The sequence below is a fragment of the Salpingoeca rosetta genome, assembly GCF_000188695.1.
Source record: "Salpingoeca rosetta unplaced genomic scaffold supercont1.28, whole genome shotgun sequence".
Lineage (NCBI taxonomy): Eukaryota > Choanoflagellata > Craspedida > Salpingoecidae > Salpingoeca > Salpingoeca rosetta.
In genome coordinates this window covers 695,486-712,059 of record NW_004754906.1, presented here as the reverse complement: position 1 = coordinate 712,059, position 16,574 = coordinate 695,486, and the positions used below count along the sequence as shown (strand labels likewise).

The following is a 16,574-nucleotide window of genomic DNA, read 5'->3' as shown; positions in this document are numbered from 1 at the left end:
ACACACACACACACACACACACAGCATGGAGACAGAGGGTGGCGATGCTGTGGGCAGTAGTAGCCCTTCTCGTTCACCGAAATCAGCGACATTGTCGAATGTATGGAAAGGATTCAAGGCCACCTTTGGCAGTTCCAACCACAACCATGACAGACACGTGGATGGTGTCGATGGCACCATCAAACACTTGGCTGACACCACGACGAACCACGATAGACAACCCAGACCCATGCTGGATGACAGCAGCGTCAGCAGCATCAGGAGCAGCCCCATTCCCAACGACCACAGTCATGCACCCACCTCGGATGAATCAGAGGATGACGACGTGCGAGGAATCAGCAACGACAAGGACGACGACGACGACGACGACGACGACGACAACGCCGACAACAAGAACGCTGATGGTGTAAATGGTGTTGCAGAAGACGAAGATGATGATGAAGGCAAAGAAGAAGCGAGTGTAAGTACCAGCGGCAATGGTGTCGGTGCTGCTGACAAAACAGCCACAGCTCGTCTCTCCTTGCGCTCCAGCAGCACCGGTGTCGTTGGCCGCGAGCGTATCAGGTCACCTTTGGCCCAACAGGACGGTGTATTAGACCACCAAGACTCTGGCATTGCAAACGACCCACATGCAACTGCAAGGGACAAGAACAGCAGAAGACGGGCCGCAGCAGGCTCCCGTCGCTTCAACCGCAATCTCCACTTCCCCGGTACCCAACACGACGAGGCACCAGCAACAAGCGCAGGTGTGTATGTATGTGTGTGTGTGTGTGTGTGTGATGTGTGGTGTCTGTGTTTTTTTGTGTGCTTTTTTGTTTGTTTGTGTGTGTGGCTGCATCTCTCTCTCTGCCTATCTCTATCTGTCCGTTTGTCTGTCTGTTTGTCCATGCATGCGCGTGCATGTGTGTGTGTGTAAGTATGGTTGGGGTTTCTTTCTTTTGGTGTGTGTGTGTGTGTTCACCGCTTGCAAAGTGCCTGTTGCCTTTGTCTTGTCGTTGAATATCTGCACGCGCAGCCGCACGTGTACCTGCATGCTCACGTTCGTACATCATGTCCATGCATGCACGTCGTGCTGTTGTGAATCATTCTGGGTACGCGTTTACGATCACATCACAGAACCAGATGCTGGCGCGAGGACAGCGTCGTGGTGGCGGCGGTATTGGCAACAGGGGGCGTGGTGGGCGCGCGACAGCCTGCTGCACCTCAAGACAGCGCTGCTGATGGCGGTGTGGACGGTAGTGCACGTGCTGCGTGCCGTGCTGGTGCGCTTTGCGTGGGTAACGACAGGCTCCCTCTCTGGCACGCGAAGCATTGTGACGGGCGTGGTGGAGCTGTTTGCAGACGTGTGCGACGTGGCCAACCAGATTGCCGCGCACTGGCTGACGCGTGGCCTGGGCCCGTCGCAGCGCTCAAGCCTCAAGGCCACGCTGCGATACCAGCTCAAACATGCGCGCACGTACGACGAGTGGAAGGACACGGCCATCCAGCTCGACAAGCTGGTGGGGAACGTGACGTGGAAGATGGGGTTTGAGAGCACGCTGTACGACTACATGCTGCTGCGTGACCACCTGGACGCGTTTTACCAGGCGCGCATGAAGGACGACCGCGCACGCATGGCGTGGCTGCTCCGCACGACCTTACACCGCAACCTGGCCAACATGGGCAACCCAAAGCTGTTTGAGCGGTGCTACCACGGCACGAAGGACCTGATTGAGCAGTACGTGAGCGAGGTGGTGTACCAAATCAACTACCTCGCGGACACAAACATCCCTGGCCTCTCGCACGAGGACAAGCTGCAGATGTTTGAGGCAATGCGAAGCTCGTTTGGCCGCTCTGCGCTGCTGCTGAGTGGCGGTGGCGGCTTTGGCATCTACCACCTCGGTGTTGTGCGTGTGTTGCATAAGGAAGGGCTGTTGCCGCGCATTCTGTCCGGGTCGTCGGCAGGCTCTCTGATGGCCAGTCTCATCTGCACGCGCACGGACGAGGAGCTGGACGAGTTCTTCGAGAATGAGATTCCAGACGTCAAAAACTGGTCAGTTGTGGTTGTGTGGGTGTGTATGTCTGTTTGTATGTGTGTATGTGGGTGTGGGTGTGGGTGTGTGAGTGTCTGTCTGTGTGTGTGCATGTGCCTGTGCCTGTTCCTGTGTCTGTGTATGTGTGCGTACGCGTGCGCATGATGCATGCATGCATGCATGCATGTGTACATGTGCATTGGACGTGTTTGGTGTGAGGTGGATACAGGAATACTCCACGCGCACCTGTCTCATCTTCACGCACTCGGCAACATTTGAATGTGTGTGGCACAGGAATCTGCTGGTGCCTGACGGGGAAGACGTTGACTTTGCGTCGCTCCTTCGGCGCCTCTTCAGGTGTGACCGGGAACGAAGGGGAAGACAGAGCAGTGGGTGGAGTGTGCATTTGTCCTTGGTCACTCCGCCAATTTCCTTCCCAACGTACGTGCGTGACCTTTACCCACTTTGACTCACTTCAATAGGCTCACATTCTCACCTACTTGCTCACCGGCCCCCCCCCCCTTGCACGGCATGCGCTGCTGCCCAGGACCGGGTCAATGGCGGACGTGCGTGTGCTGGAGAAGTGCATCTATGACAACATCGGTGACATCACGTTTGAGGTGCGACAACAACTGAGTTCCACTGTGGCGTCCCAATTGCCCCGCCTGTCTTACGGTACTCGTGGGATGGTCCACAGGGGTGAATGTTGTTTCCCGGGAGGGGGGGGTTGAATTTTGGCCATCGTGTCACAAGCCCACAGAGCAAGAATTTGCATGCCATGGCCAACGACCAACACCCACGTTTCACTGCTTGACAGGAGGCGTACAAGCGAACGGGCCGTGTGCTGAACATCACCATCAACGCCCGCGATTCCGTGAGTTGCTGTCACCATCGTGTTCTTGCATGCACCTGGGCCTTGGGAACAACGCGCGTGGTGGCTGTGCACTAATCGCTCCGCATTCCACAACCTTGCGTTGCACACATGTACATGTGACAAATTTGCGCTGACACTCGCTTCCCCTTCGTCTTCAACACAACACAACACAACACAACCAACTGACCAAACACAACCACAACCACAACGGCACACCCAAACAACCCAAACGATTTTAACGCATGCACATGCACGCGTGCCACCGGCAATATGCAGAGCGAGTCGCCACGCCTGCTCAACCACCTCACTGCCCCGAATGTCGTCATCGCCAGCGCCGCGTGCGCCTCCTGCGCTCTCATGGGCCTCTTTGACACCGTCGAGGTGGGTTTGTGTGCGTGTGTGCGTGTATGTGTATGTGGTTGTTTATTGGTTTGTTTGTTTGTTTGTTTGTTTGTTTGTTGTTTGTTGCTCTTATTCTTTGTGTTGTTCGTTATTGCGATGCTGGCAGTGTGTCATACCTTCGCTTCCGTCTCCTCTTCTCACCTTCCACTTTGTCTCCCCACTTCCTCTTTGACTTGCTCATCCACTCACCTGTTTCACATCACAGATCAAGGCTGAGTTTGGGCATGGGCGTCGCGTGGCGTGGAACCCGGGCGGACAAGTGTGGAGTGACGGTACGTGAGAGAGGGTGAGCGCCCTTGGAACCACCTGATGTGAATAGTTTGACTTGGCCAGCATGTTGTTGTTGTTGTTCTTGCTCTTGTTGTTGTTGTTGTTTAAGTTGTTGTTCTTGTTCTTGTTGTTGTTGTTCTTGTTGTTCTTGTTGTTCTTGTTGTTGTTCCTGACTGTGATCGCCTATGTGTTTCGGATTGAGCCTCCACTCTTGTCTTAGTCGCATGCGTTGCTCACCACCTCCCCCTCCCTTGCACGTCGCATCTGCCTCACCTGCTTCACCTCGTTCGCTTTTCCCTTTGCCCTTTCCTGCTTTCGCTTGTGCCGCGCAACCAGGCTCGATGGAGACAGATTTGCCCATGGAACAGCTGGCTGAGCACTTTAATGTGAACCATTTTATCGTCAGCCAAGTATGTTGTGCGCTTGTCTGTGCTGGTGCGTGCGTGTGTGTGTGTGTGTGTCTGTCTGTCTGTCTGCCTGCCTGTCTGTCTGTCTGTCTGTCTGTCTGTCTGTCTGTCTGTCTGTCTGTCTGACCAACTGTTCTCTCGAACACACTTACATTGTATATTGTGTGACGCGAGTGTGACCCACCTATGCCCTCCATTTCTCATTCGCTCTGCGTGTCTCGACGAACGCAACCACAACTTGCAAACCAACCACCACCGTTTGCAGGTGAATCCGCATATTCTCCCGTTTCTGCGCTATCGCTCCTTCTGGAACAGTCGACTCCTGCAGCTCGTGCGCTCCGAGGTGTGTGTGTGTGTGTGTTTGTTTGTGTGTGTGTGTGTGTGTGTTTGTGTGTGTGTGTGTTTGTGTGTGTTTGTGTGTGTGTTGTGCTTCTGTCAGGTGACGTGTGAGTCATGCTGCCTGCCGAACGGTTTTCTGTCTCTTCATGTGCTGTCCTGCCACGCTTGATCTTGTTTGTGCCTCGTCCATCAACCATTTCTTTGCGCGTGCTGACTCTCCCACACGCCCCAACTCTCACACATGCACTCACTCACGCACATACACACCCCGTGCACAGATGCTGTATCGGCTTGAACAGCTGCTCAAGCTTGGGTTCAAACCTCACTGGATCAAGAACTTCAGCCACTTGTTATCACAGCCCTACAGCGGTGACATCACAGTCACCCCACGCGTCACCCTCAACGATTATCTCTAGTGCGTTTGTGGAAGTGGGAAGTGTGGAGGTGGGTGCGTGGAGCGTGTGTGGAACTGCGTGTGATACGTATGGTATGATGTCGGAGTGTTGCCTGTTTGTGCAAAGGCTTCTCTTGCTCCTGTACGCGCGTTCTTACTTTCCCGCGCGTTCTTACATTCCTGTACGCATGCAATCCACTCCCCATCACCATCACCACCTTCAATTCTCCCTCACTCGCTTGCTCACGTCTTGCTCACTCGCTCGCACGTGTCCAGCCTGGTGTCGAATCCAACGCCTGAGCGGGTGCGGCACGGCGTGCTTGTGGGACAGCTGGCCACGTGGCCCAAGCTCAGCATCCTGCAGAGCCACTGTCAGATTGAGATGGCACTCGACAATGCCGTGCACCGTCTTGGTGGCGGCGAGCCCCACTGTTGAGCACATGTGTGTGTGTGTGTGTGTGTGTGTCTGTGTGTCTGTGTGTCTGTGTGTCTGTGTGTCTGTGTCTGTCTGGGTCTGGGTCTGGGTGTCTGTGTGTCTGCATGTGTTCACCTCTCTTCCCACACCGCCCTCCTTCCCGTTATTGACTTTCTCCACACCGCCCTCCTTCCAGTCTCTTTGAGTCCCTCTGGGTCCGTGTTTGTGAGGTTACAGTGTTCGCTTACTATTCCCTCTGCATCGCTGTACCTTCCCTTTGTCTTGTTCACACGTGTTGATAAGCCAACTTACGTCACATGTGCTTCTGTCCTCATGGCACTCGCTCTACTCTGTTCAGGTTTACAATGTTATGAATGCAGTTCCTTTTCTCATTGCCCATGGACGTTGTTCTCCTTTTCCCCCTTTCTGCTTGCCCATGGACGTTGTTCTCCTTTTCCTTCTCTCCCCTCCACCTCGCTGTATCCAACCCCGCGCCAACTTTCGCGCCCTCATCATCACTCGTGTTCGGTTCAAATTTTCCCCAGCTGCTGCTACGACTGCGTCGCCACCCAAGGTTAAAATTTCACAACCACCCGAACGCACTGTCCCACGCATGTCCCACGCATGTTGCGTTGTCGTTCCATAGCCGACATAATCATGTGCAAATGGTCAAACGGGGCCAGCTTTCGTCATGTCGACCGCACCGAATTCGTCTATTTGTCCCTCTAAGGGTCCACGTCCAGATTTAAGTGTCCCACCCTTCGCAAGCACGCACAAGCACGCACAAGCACGCAGAAGGAAGTGCACCACTTCCGCCAACACAACGGTGCTGATTGTCGCCCCCACACACACACACACCAAATAAATTTGCCAGCCAACCAACCCCTGCATGCCATCATCATCAGCATTCGTGGCAGCAGCAGCACGAGCAATCCCGCCGTGCCACGTCACCCACGCAGCGCCAAGCAAATGGCCGCAAGCAAGCAAGGCGGAGCAATCAAGCCCGCCGTGAACGCTTTGTTCGAGTGTGCTTCGAATTTTCACACCCGGGGCATTCCAAGTTGCGTGTGCGCTGCGACATCACGCCACCAACTGCAACTCAAAGCACAACGCACCCACACGCGCACGAAGTGATTGACGTTTGCCAAAACACAGCGCTCAACCCCTTCAACCAGCCTGGCTTGTTGCCGTTTGGCGGATTGCTGGCCTAGCCGTGGGCTTTCTCCTCGCCTTTTGGTTGTTCGGCACGCCACCTGCAGCAACATCCACAGCCGGTCTCTCATCCATTGTGCGTTGCCGGGTTGCGGTGTCGCCGTTGGGTTGCTCTCCACGCACGATCCCTGGCTGTTTTCCAGCTCCCTCAGCTCCTTGCTTGCACCTTTCGCACGCTCGCAGAACACGCCCATTGTCGCCGCAGAAGCAACGCGCCCTCTCGCCTGCCTGCAGGCGTGCAACGCAACAAGCGCTCATTTCTCATTTCCTTGAACTTCATTGTTGTGAACTGCCACCTCGATTCCCAACCGGGTTTTCGTGTGCATGGTTGCCCCTATCGCTTCTCCCTCAAGGCGTCGGAGATTGCGAGATCAAATCTCACCCCACCGACTTGCAGACTTGCAAGACCGCCACTTGTCTGTTTCCCACTCCACACAAAGCCGCCTGCGGCAATTGTTTTGGTTTTGGTGTTGGTTTGCTTCCCAGCCACGCCGCCCACGCCGCCGCCGCCGCAGCAGCAGCAGCAACAGCTTCCTCGCGCAGCTGCCCGCACAGTGCCACCACAAGCAGCCAAGGAGAGATCGTTGTCCGTCTCCTTCCTGAACTTCATGAAGGTGCAACTCGCAAGAAGCAAAGCGCTTGTCAATCCTACTACACTCCCTGTTGCGCACAGCAACGGTAAGTGCACTCAAACACCTCAAACCCAGTCACCACCAGGAACATCGCCGTTTCCCTGGCATCACCCAGCTGCTGCTTGTGCTGCTTCCTCCTCCTTCTTCTTCTTCGATCCTCGATCCTGCTCCATGCCGCTCTTGTATCTGCTCAACGGACTGTCAACTTATGTGTTTCGACACTCGTCTTCCCTTTCTGGCGACCACGAAACCCATATCCCCAACCCACCATTGTTCATTTTCGTTGCCTGTTTCTCTTTCTCCCGCTCCCTCTCATTTCTGTTCGTGCCTGCAGGCAACGCAATTGCAGCAGTGGGCACAGCTGTTCGTTCAGTCAGCAGCCTGTTGTCACATCACTCACCGTAAGCTTGCATGTTCTCCTGTTTGCTGCCTTTTTGCCTGTGTTTTGTTTGCGGGGTGCAAAGCGCAAGCTCACTACTGAGAGCCCCATATCCCTGAGCGTTTGTCTTGCTTGCTTGCGTGCAAGCTGCGCGCACACCGCGATTCCTTCCTGCTTTTTTTTTTCCTTGTCTCCTTGTTGTTGTACTTCCAGGCCCTCTTTCCTTCTCCGTTTCTTTTTCCCCTCTCTCTGTCTTCCTCTCCCTCCCTTTGTCTCATCTTCGTCTTTTCTTCTCCCTCTACCTTTTGTTTCCTTGCTAATTCTTGTGCTACTGTTAATCGCATCCAGCGTTCGCTCGCTTGCTTGCTATATCCACACCAATCATCATACCGGGCTTGCTTTGCCCCTTTTCGTCTTGATTCCATTCCATCGAATTCAGCAACATCCTTTTTCAAGCATCCTCAGCATCTTTCACGCATCGCCCTCACCCCCATCTCCTGCTTGCACTTTGTCGGTCATCTGCACTCATTTGCTCCAGTGTCGAGCCAGGTTCCACTGCCATTTGCATACGGTAGGTGTGCCACCACCGCCCAAAAGCCCAACCGAGCACTACACCAAAGCTTCTGAGTGAGTGCCGCGCTTTCCGTTCGAACCATCCTGAGTGTATGAAATATGCGTGTCTGTCTGTGTGTGTCTGTCTTGTCTGTCTGTGTGTCGAATTGTTTGGTGGAAGTCTTGAACTCATACCCGCCATTGCATGTCTTCGCCTATCGTTGTTTTGCTTCCGTTTATCACTTTGCTTGCTTGCAGGCAAGCATTTCCTTCAACAACAACAACAGCAGCAGCAGCAGCAGCAGCAGCAGCGGCAGCAGCACCGTGCGCCTAACTTCCAGCCTCCCCCCCCCCCCCTGTCCGCCTTCTCCCTCACTTGCTGTCCTTCGGTCCGGACAGCTTCATGGGCGATAAGAACGCAATTGCCATGCCCCGTTCTGTTGCTGACACCGAGGCAGGGCCACCAACCCAGCGCAGCGGCGGCAGCAACGCAAACGCAAACGCAAACGCAAGCAGCAGCAGCAACAACAACAACAACAACACCAAAGGCGTGCAGAAGCGGGCCGTGCAACTCCAGTCCGCGCCGGTGCAGCAATTACTGCAGCAGCAGCAGCAGCAGCGCGCACAGCCGCCTGCCGGTCCCCTGGTGCCAGATCAGGGTGCGCCTTCAAGCATGGAGCCACAGGCCAGAGTCACCCCTGCAGCCATGGGTGGCTCTGGATTCGACCCTCAACAGCTGGCCGCCTGGCAGCAACAGCAGCTCTATGCCATGCAGTTGCAGATGGCAATGAACCAGCTCCAGCAGCAGCAGCAGCAGCAACAGAATGCGCAACTGCAGGAGCCTGGGCAATCTGAGCAAGCACGACAGCAACAGCAGCAAGCGAGGGCGTATCCTGGATCATCGGTAGCCCAGATGCTTCCACCACAAATGATGTTTCAGCAGCACAGTATGCCGCCGCTGCGACAGCAGACCGCACAGGATGGCCGTGACCCAACGCAGCAGCAACAGCAACAACAACCACAGCAGCAGCAGCCAACCAGCAACCCTTGGTTCATGGCCGCCAACCCAGCCGCGAGCATGCAGCCGTGGATGTTTGCTTCGCAGCACCAACCAGCCGCATTGCACGCGTTCTCTACAGGTGCTTTTCCAACGGGCGCTATGCCCTCCACCATGCCATACCAACAAAGCCCCGTGTCTGCCGCCGTCATGCCGTCACAGCTGTCCGTTGGCGGAGGCTTCACGCCCATGTCTGCACCTGCCATGGACGCACAGTCTGGCTACCGTGCCGTGCCACCCACCAGACGACGCGGCCGCAAGCCCCGGCCAACGTGTCCAATCTGCCAAGGCCCAGGCAGGCACACCTCATCAAAGTAGGTCCTGCTCTCCCGCGAATAAACAGTGTTCTCTTGTTTCGCGCACTGTGTATGGGTTCGTGTTTGTGCTTGGTGCTGCTTGGGGTTGATTGTGTTCTCCTTGCAATCGTGTTTCTTGGGAACCAACAATTCCACAACATTTACTCACGTCAGCGCTCTTCTCCCGGGGTGGGTTGTCCGGTTGTTGACCTTGACCACATTCTTGAACAGGCTCTGTTCCACATGCTACGGGTATGTAAAAGAGTGATGGTGGTCCTATATGCTGACGTGTAGTCACTCTGCAAATATGCGCAAAGTTGTGTGTGTGTGTGTGTGTGTGTGTGATTGCGCGTTGTGCAAGTGTGGTTGTCAATGCTTGAGTGGTGTGTGTTGCGAGCTGCGTTGCGTCGTTTTAGAAGTAGATTTTGTGCAATGATGTGATGATACGTCGTGACCTGTGTGACAGATGCACGTGCATGCTTGGACCACACGGCCTGTACTGTGAACGATACGTTCTGCAAAGTGCTCACACGGTGCCGTAATTTGGTTGGCTCTCAACTGGGTGCTGTTTCTAACACTTATGTCCTCGGCGTGTTTTTTCCAGCGGCGTGTACAACGACATTGCAAAGGTGTATCGCACTCTCGGCAAGCACACCATGACCCCCAAGGAGTTCAAACAAAGTCAGTAGTCTCGTGGATTTGCATGCAACTTGAGTCGTGCGCCCCAACGCTGGCCTGATAGAGTCGTCGTCAGCCACAGCCCGCAACAACCATGCTCCTCAGTTCTTACCTTGTTGATTTCCTTCTCTTCCTTCTTGTGCATTGGCCACGCCTGCCTGACGTTGCAGAGTTGCTAAAGCTCGCGCGCGGCTGTCCACGAAACCACGCATGCACTCGTGAACACTTCCACCACATGGTGCCATCATGTAAGCTTTCAGCTTTTTGTCTGTGTTTTGTGTATGTCTGTCTGTCTGCCTGTCTGTACGTGTCTGTGTATCTATGTCTGTGCGTTTGTGCGTGCGTGTTCCGTTGTGCAGGGGCACCGTTGTGTCGCGTGTCGGTTATTTTTCGACTCACCAAACCTGGCTGCCCATCATTCCCTCCCTTCCTGATTCCCCTCCCCAATCACAGACGTCAAGTGCACGCAGTGTCGAACACTTGCTGTCATGGATTATGACGTGTCCGTCGTTGAAAGCCGTGAGTCTCTCTGTGCCTGAGAAGAAGGACTGCACGTGCAACTGCCATTGAGCGCCAACAACACCACGCTTAAGCCTGCAGTTTTTTTTTCTTGTCGGCTCTCCATCAATCATTGTCGCCGCAACCACCACACATACCCTTAAAGCCTTAACCACTCACCACTCACAACTTACCGCACCCTACTTCGCCCCCACCGCCTTTGTGTGTGTGTGTGTGTTCATCAGTGCTTGAGAAGCGACGCGTTCGTCTACAGGAGCTCGCTGCGAAGAATGCCAGGACGGCTTCAAGTGCAAAGCGCGGCGCGACGGCAAACCAGAGCGGCGGCGGCGACAGCAGCCATGACGGTGATGACGACGATGATGGTGGCAACATCAGCACGGACAATGAGCATGACGACGAGGAAGAAGACGGCGAGGAAGGCGACGAGTCGTTGGATGCCGGTGCACTCGAGCAAAAGGCTGTGGGGGACGCGTACGGCGGTGCTGGCGTTGCTGCTGACATGGCCAAGCGTGGTGCTAGCAGCGCCCAGCCTACCAATGGCAATGGCGCGGACGCGGATGCGACGCGTGCACGTGCTTCTCAGCAACCAGCAAAGCCCTCAGCAGCAGCACGCCGCCCAACCCAATCCAAGGACAGCACCAAAGACAGTACCAAGGACAGCACCAAGGACAGCGAGCGCGGTGCCAACCACGTTGGAGCGGCGGTCGTCGATGGAGACGGCGCTGCCGAAGAACAGCAGAACTCAAAGCGCGCCAAGCTGAGCGCCACCGCAGAAGCGCAGTCGTGAGCGTGAGCATTGCTCAGCAGCTGCACGGGCATTGCCTGCATTGCCTGCATGCAAGCAAGCAACCACAGGTGGTTTATTATCTGCTCCTGATAAGTCCTTGCTGTTGTCACGTCACCTCACACCACAGCACTTTGCCTTTGGCTAGTGGCACTGCATTCGTACGCACACGTGTGCGGTGTGCCGTTGTCATGTGTCACCGCTCCGTTACGCGAACTGTATTTGTGAACTTGTTGCAGTAATGTTGTGCTGGCTCATAGAGCTGTGCCATTGTGCAGTTATGGAGTGCATCTCGCTGAGGAGTTTGCCGTTTGTTTGTTGTGTGTTGTGACGCAGCCAATCACAAACATAGACCGGTCGTTTTCTCCCCACCGCTGGATGTTGTGTTGCGTTGTGGTAGTGCTCTAGTGCTGTAGTGGGGGCGTGTGATCTCTTACATCACACCCTTGTTTGTTTGTTCGTGTTTTGACATGACCCTTTTCTTTCTTCCTTCGCTCTCAGACGTGTTGGAGCCTGATCTTCCTGCTACAGTTGCGTTTGCTTGCTTTTTTTTGTTTGCCCAGAGGGCCTCAATTTCCACCACTTCCTCAACACACACACACACACACACACACACACACACACACGTGTAATCTTCTTCAGTTCTTCAGGTTCTTCGTATCTGATCTCTTTTGTTCATCGGTTGCGTTTGAGTGTCCGTGCTTCCTGCCTTGTTGCCTTGTTGCCTTGTTGCTGCTGCAGCGTGAGCGTCTGTGTATAGCGATATGTTCGTCAGCCATGTGTTGTTGTTGCAAAGGTACCTCGTGTTGTGCATGCGCGTGCTGTCGTCTTGCTCGTGTGTTCTTCTTCTGATCCTTGTTGCCCATGCAAATCAAGGGTCTTAAGCCACTGAGTTTTCTTTTCCCGTGCCATTATTTGCACCCTGGTCTCCTTTTCAGCCCTTCCTTTTTGTTGTTACAATGGCGAACTGTCACACACCACTCCTGACCTGCTCGTGAATGGCACTTGGCTGTCTGTCCTCTTTACGGTAACAGCCGCTCTCCCCAGCCCTCTTTCACTCTTCTTGCGTCTTGCTTCTTTACTTGCCGATGTGACTGGTCCTTTTAATCTTCTTTTCTCGCCTTTTTGCCCACCACCGTGTTTGGTGCTTGTGATCTTGAGCCGAAGCATGGGTGTGCCCCCGACTCACTGCACATCAACATGCATGAATAGACACTCTTTGAACCTTCCCCGTGACACATTGTGAACACCATCACGAGGAGGAAAGGTTCGCACGTCCAAAACGCAGGAGTGTGACGACGCGAAATCAAACGTGTGTGTGCATTGCTTCCTTGTGCATGGGGCTGAGGCGAAACTTGCAAGGCTGGTAAGCTGACGTGCATGGGGCTGACGCTCTTGAACTACAACGGCACTCTCCACAGCCACGACACTCATTGCACGTGGAGGGTTGGCAACGTGCGAAGCCATGTCAATGGCGATAGCAGTCTATTGATGGGGTTGGTTTACAAACAACATGAAACACAGACACACACACACACACATGGCGACGTGCTTCTACTTTGTTCGCGTGACGCCACTGCTATTGGTTGGCGTCACTGCGCTCAACAGCAACACCAGCACCACCAAGCGACGTGGTCCAATACCGCAACCCCTTCTCCTTCAGAGCAGCAAACAGCTTTGCCTTCACGTCCTCGCTTGCGTGCGGGCGAAGAAGAACATATGCACAGCCGCCACCACCAGCACCCGTGAGTTTGGCAGCCAGCCCGAGCGACGAGGCAAGGCGAACGACCTGAAAGGGGGGGGGGCAAAGGAAAGGGTGTGACAGATGCGTGCGTGTGCATGCGTGAGTAACAGAGATGGTATGTGTGTGTGCGTGTGTGTGTGTGTGCGCGCGCTAGTGAGTGAGATAAAAAAGTGTGCGTATGTGCACGTGTGTGCGAGAAGGCTGCAACACGACGTTGGCATGTGCGAACGTGCGAATGCACCAGTGCTCGTCTGTGCTGCTGACTCACGTCGTCAAGGGCCGGGTGGCCAACTCCAATGGCGTTCAGCATGTGGTGGTTCATCGTCATCAGCGTCTACACACACACACACACACATACACACATACACACACACACACACACACACCAAAGAAAGGGGATCAGGATCGGGAAAACGACGGCTTCTTCACGTGTGCGTGTACATGTGTCTGCGTGCAGGAAACGACACACACACTCACACACTCACACACACACACTCTCTCTCATAGCCACAAAGTAACCGCAGCTGCAATAACACCACCACCACCACCACCACCACCACAGGCCATGCCAGTTAAACCCTGCTCGCAACGGACCTCCAGCTTGGTGAAGAGCGGGTCTGTGTCCGATGTTTCTGCAAGCTGCTGGCTGATGTCCAGGAACGTCTGTGAAAGATGGCCCATGGAGTCGAGCAGTGGATCCATCACGGCAGGAAACTGCAAGAGTGTGTGTGTGCGCGTGTGTGTGTGCGTGTGTGTGTGCATTTGTGTGTGTGTGTGTGTGTGATGTGTGTGTGTGTGTGCATGTGTGTGTGTGGAGGGGGCGGTGGTTTGTTGATGAGAGGAGGGCCGGGAACAGCAAGCAAAAATCATTTCGCACACACTTCAAGCACGATTCCTCTTTTCAACACAACGGGTACAATACCCAACGCAAAACGTTCAGATCACACACATACACACACGCAGCGTGTGTGCACCTCGTGCTTGCGTTCTCTGACGCCGCTGACGAGTGCCTTTGTTGATCGCGGCACACCCGTGTCCACCAGCACAACCTCAAGACTCTGGAACCTGCACAACAGTCAACATGCATCGACGAAGGTGTAAGCTGGCGTGATGTGTGTGTGTGTGTGTGTGCTTGCGCGTAGGTGCTTGCGTGCACGTGTATGTGGGCGTTGAGGGCGTTGCACAAACATCACGCATGCACACACAGTTGCACAAACATCACGCATGCACACGTGTACACATGCACACGTACGTGGACACGCGATTGAATTTGCCCGACGCAAACGACACCGCACCGCCTGAAAGCGAACGAAGGACGACCAGTGCTCATGTGAGATGGTACGATTGGGGAGAGGAACTTCAAGCTCGCGTTGTCACGTGATATCAGAAGCAGCACACGCACGCGCACACACACGCACGCATACACACACGCGCGCACGCACGAACACACACACGCACACATACACATACACACACACACACGCACGCACGCGCGCACACACACACACACATGCGCGCACACACACAATTACACGCACCAAAGCAGCTGATGGTGTTGTCGAGACCGCTGGGCTTGCCATGGATGATGGACTCTGACAGGAACGCCCACGCGTTGATGGCGTCCAGGTCCGCAGCATTGGCTGCACGCAAATACAGCACGGATTCAGGCAAGAAAGAAAGGCACATGGATGGTCAGGTAGCGGCAGGGAGAGAGAGAGAGCGACAGAGCGAGAGAGTGAGAGTGAGTGAGTGAGTGTGCGTGTGTGCGTGTGCGTCTGGTACAACGGTAGGTAGGAAGGCAAGCGTGGGCGAGCTAAGCGCAAGGTATCCATAAGTACACAACTTGACACACAAGCACACACATGCACATACACAAAGTATGCATGTCTATGAGAGCATCAGCATGCAGCAAGCTACCGACGGACCGGCGTCAATGGGGCGGGTGAGGGCAAGCATGGATGACGCCAGGCAGACGCTGTACGCAGCGGAGGATCCAAGGCCAGCGCCAATGGGAAGATCGGACTTGACGTTGATCGTCACCCCAGAAGGGCTTTGCTCGTCTTGCTCCTGTGTGGATGTGGCCTTGACAATGCCGCAATACAGGTACAAGAGGGCCTCCACCGCGAACCTGCGCGACTCCAATCCTTCGCTCAACTCGTCGCGGGCAGCAACGAGGGTGTGGATGGCCTGGTACAGGGGTTGGTCCAATTGTGTGCTGGAAGCGCCTTCAGCTGACACCTGGGGCAGATCCGACAGCGGGAAGTCGATGTCAATGTTGAGCTCCGCCAGGCTGAGCTTGACTTTTGCATCGTCGTTCAGTGTGAGCACCAGACTCGCACGCAGATCCAGGCTCGCAGCAACAGCCAGCTACAGTCGCAGGGGGCGTTGTGTGTGGGGGGACGAGTAAGACGTTAGCACAAGCGGGGAGATAAATGCAGTCGTTTGCTCCAAGCTTGTCACATAAGTTCGGTGACGTCTGCTTGGCACACACACATACACACACACACACGCACACACACACACACACTCACACGCGCGCACACACACACACACACACACACACACACACACACACACACACACACACACACACACACACACACACACACACACACACGCACAACTGACTTTGCCGTGGACAACGGCGTGCTCTCCATGAAGGATGAGCTTCCCTGGTGCCGATGCTCTGATCTCAAGCATGACTGTCAAAGGTCACGAAGCAGTGGCCTGGTGGCAACGAAGGATCAGGTCAGTCTCCCAGCACACCACAGCACAACGCAGCACAACACACAAAACAACCACTGTTGGTGTTTGTCTCCCACGCACGTTGGGGTGTAGTGTACTATTTCTATGCCAATTGTACTACACAGAGGACAACGATGGATGGTCGCTTTGAGATCGGCAAGGAGATTGGGAAGTGAGTGCGTCAGCGGTTGTGACTTGGGCCTGGTGTTGTTGTTGTTGTTGTTGGTGGTGTTGTTGGTGGTGTGTATGGCTAGCTCGACTGGTTTGCGTTGGTGGCGGTTGGTGGGTCATCGTCCTATGGAGATATGAGATGGTTAATGTTGGTGGCGGTGCTGCTGCGAAAGAGTGCAGAATGTATCGAGATGTGTTGACGGAGGCCAAGGCTGGTTGCCAAGCTGTGGCCATCACCATAGGCTCGGTTCGGTGCGAATCAAAACTTGCGTGGGGACACCAGTGGGCTCGCCTGTTCACAGCATGTGTGCGATTGTGACTTCTCGTTGCTCCCTTCTTCTGCTTCTTCTTCTCTTGCACTATTTCGCTGACGTGTGACCTTAGGGGCGCCTTCTCCGTGGTGCATCGTTGCAAGCGTCTGGAGGATGGCAAGATCCTCGCCGTGAAAGTCATCGACAAGGCCAAGATCAAGAAGCCGCAGGATCTCCAATATGAGATTGACATCCTCAAAGAGTGCGTTTGTGTGCGTGTGTGCGCGCGTGTGTGTATTGTGTGTATTGTGTGCGTGTGCGTGTGTGCGCGCGTGTGTGTATTGTGTGCGTGTGTGTACTTGCATGCTTTGGCCGCCTGAGTTGGCGCTGCGCTGCGTGCTGGTGTGGAAGCTCACATATGCTCCCACGCACATATGGCGC

At 54.8% G+C, this 16,574-nt stretch overlaps 4 protein-coding genes across 4 annotated transcripts in view; 3 read left to right on the top strand and 1 right to left on the bottom strand.

The window, feature by feature from the left end:
- Positions 1-25: 25 nt before the first annotated feature.
- PTSG_09434 (uncharacterized protein) lies at positions 26-5,134 on the top strand (the record flags this gene model as incomplete). The annotated part of the gene is made up of 11 exons (XM_004989633.1): positions 26-746; positions 1,117-2,032; positions 2,307-2,369; positions 2,560-2,632; positions 2,830-2,886; positions 3,163-3,267; positions 3,494-3,560; positions 3,895-3,968; positions 4,231-4,308; positions 4,583-4,719; positions 4,975-5,134. 11 exons carry the CDS (start codon positions 26-28, stop codon positions 5,132-5,134), a joined length of 2,451 nt encoding a protein of 816 aa, XP_004989690.1.
- Positions 5,135-8,238: 3,104 nt separating this feature from the next.
- PTSG_12882 (uncharacterized protein) lies at positions 8,239-12,447 on the top strand. The gene is made up of 6 exons (XM_004989632.1): positions 8,239-9,259; positions 9,473-9,493; positions 9,846-9,922; positions 10,090-10,167; positions 10,373-10,438; positions 10,663-12,447. The coding sequence occupies exons 1-6, from the start codon at positions 8,292-8,294 to the stop codon at positions 11,223-11,225; spliced, it is 1,773 nt and encodes a 590-aa protein (XP_004989689.1). The 5' UTR covers positions 8,239-8,291; the 3' UTR covers positions 11,226-12,447.
- A 339-nt stretch (positions 12,448-12,786) lies between these two features.
- PTSG_09431 (uncharacterized protein) lies at positions 12,787-15,872 on the bottom strand. The gene is made up of 8 exons (XM_004989631.1): positions 15,595-15,872; positions 14,892-15,333; positions 14,505-14,606; positions 14,219-14,264; positions 13,941-14,031; positions 13,561-13,680; positions 13,235-13,300; positions 12,787-13,011 (listed from the first exon to the last, which is right to left on the bottom strand). The coding sequence occupies exons 1-8, from the start codon at positions 15,664-15,666 to the stop codon at positions 12,802-12,804; spliced, it is 1,149 nt and encodes a 382-aa protein (XP_004989688.1). The 5' UTR covers positions 15,667-15,872; the 3' UTR covers positions 12,787-12,801.
- Positions 15,819-16,574, top strand: part of PTSG_09430 (CAMK/CAMK1 protein kinase) — a 3,541-nt gene continuing 2,785 nt past the window's right edge. The window contains exons 1-2 of the mRNA XM_004989630.1: positions 15,819-15,883; positions 16,267-16,395. Of these exons, the coding sequence (XP_004989687.1) occupies positions 15,846-15,883; positions 16,267-16,395 (167 nt within the window). The 5' untranslated portion in view covers positions 15,819-15,845. The remainder of the gene's footprint in view (positions 15,884-16,266; positions 16,396-16,574) is intronic.

Excerpts from the sequence above, each read along its gene's own strand:
- PTSG_12882 (XM_004989632.1), top strand. The coding sequence starts at position 8,292 with ATGGGCGATAAGAACGCAATTGCCATGCCCCGTTCTGTTGCTGACACC. Across the intron at positions 9,260-9,472 it reads GGCAGGCACACCTCATCAAA|GCTCTGTTCCACATGCTACG; the intron begins GTAGGTCCTGCT and ends ATTCTTGAACAG. Across the intron at positions 10,439-10,662 it reads CGTGTCCGTCGTTGAAAGCC|TGCTTGAGAAGCGACGCGTT; the intron begins GTGAGTCTCTCT and ends TGTGTTCATCAG.
- PTSG_09431 (XM_004989631.1), bottom strand. The coding sequence starts at position 15,666 with ATGCTTGAGATCAGAGCATCGGCACCAGGGAAGCTCATCCTTCATGGA. Across the intron at positions 14,032-14,218 it reads AAATTCAATCGCGTGTCCAC|GTTCCAGAGTCTTGAGGTTG; the intron begins GTACGTGTGCAT and ends ACTGTTGTGCAG. Across the intron at positions 13,301-13,560 it reads CGCTCTTCACCAAGCTGGAG|ACGCTGATGACGATGAACCA; the intron begins GTCCGTTGCGAG and ends GTGTGTGTGTAG.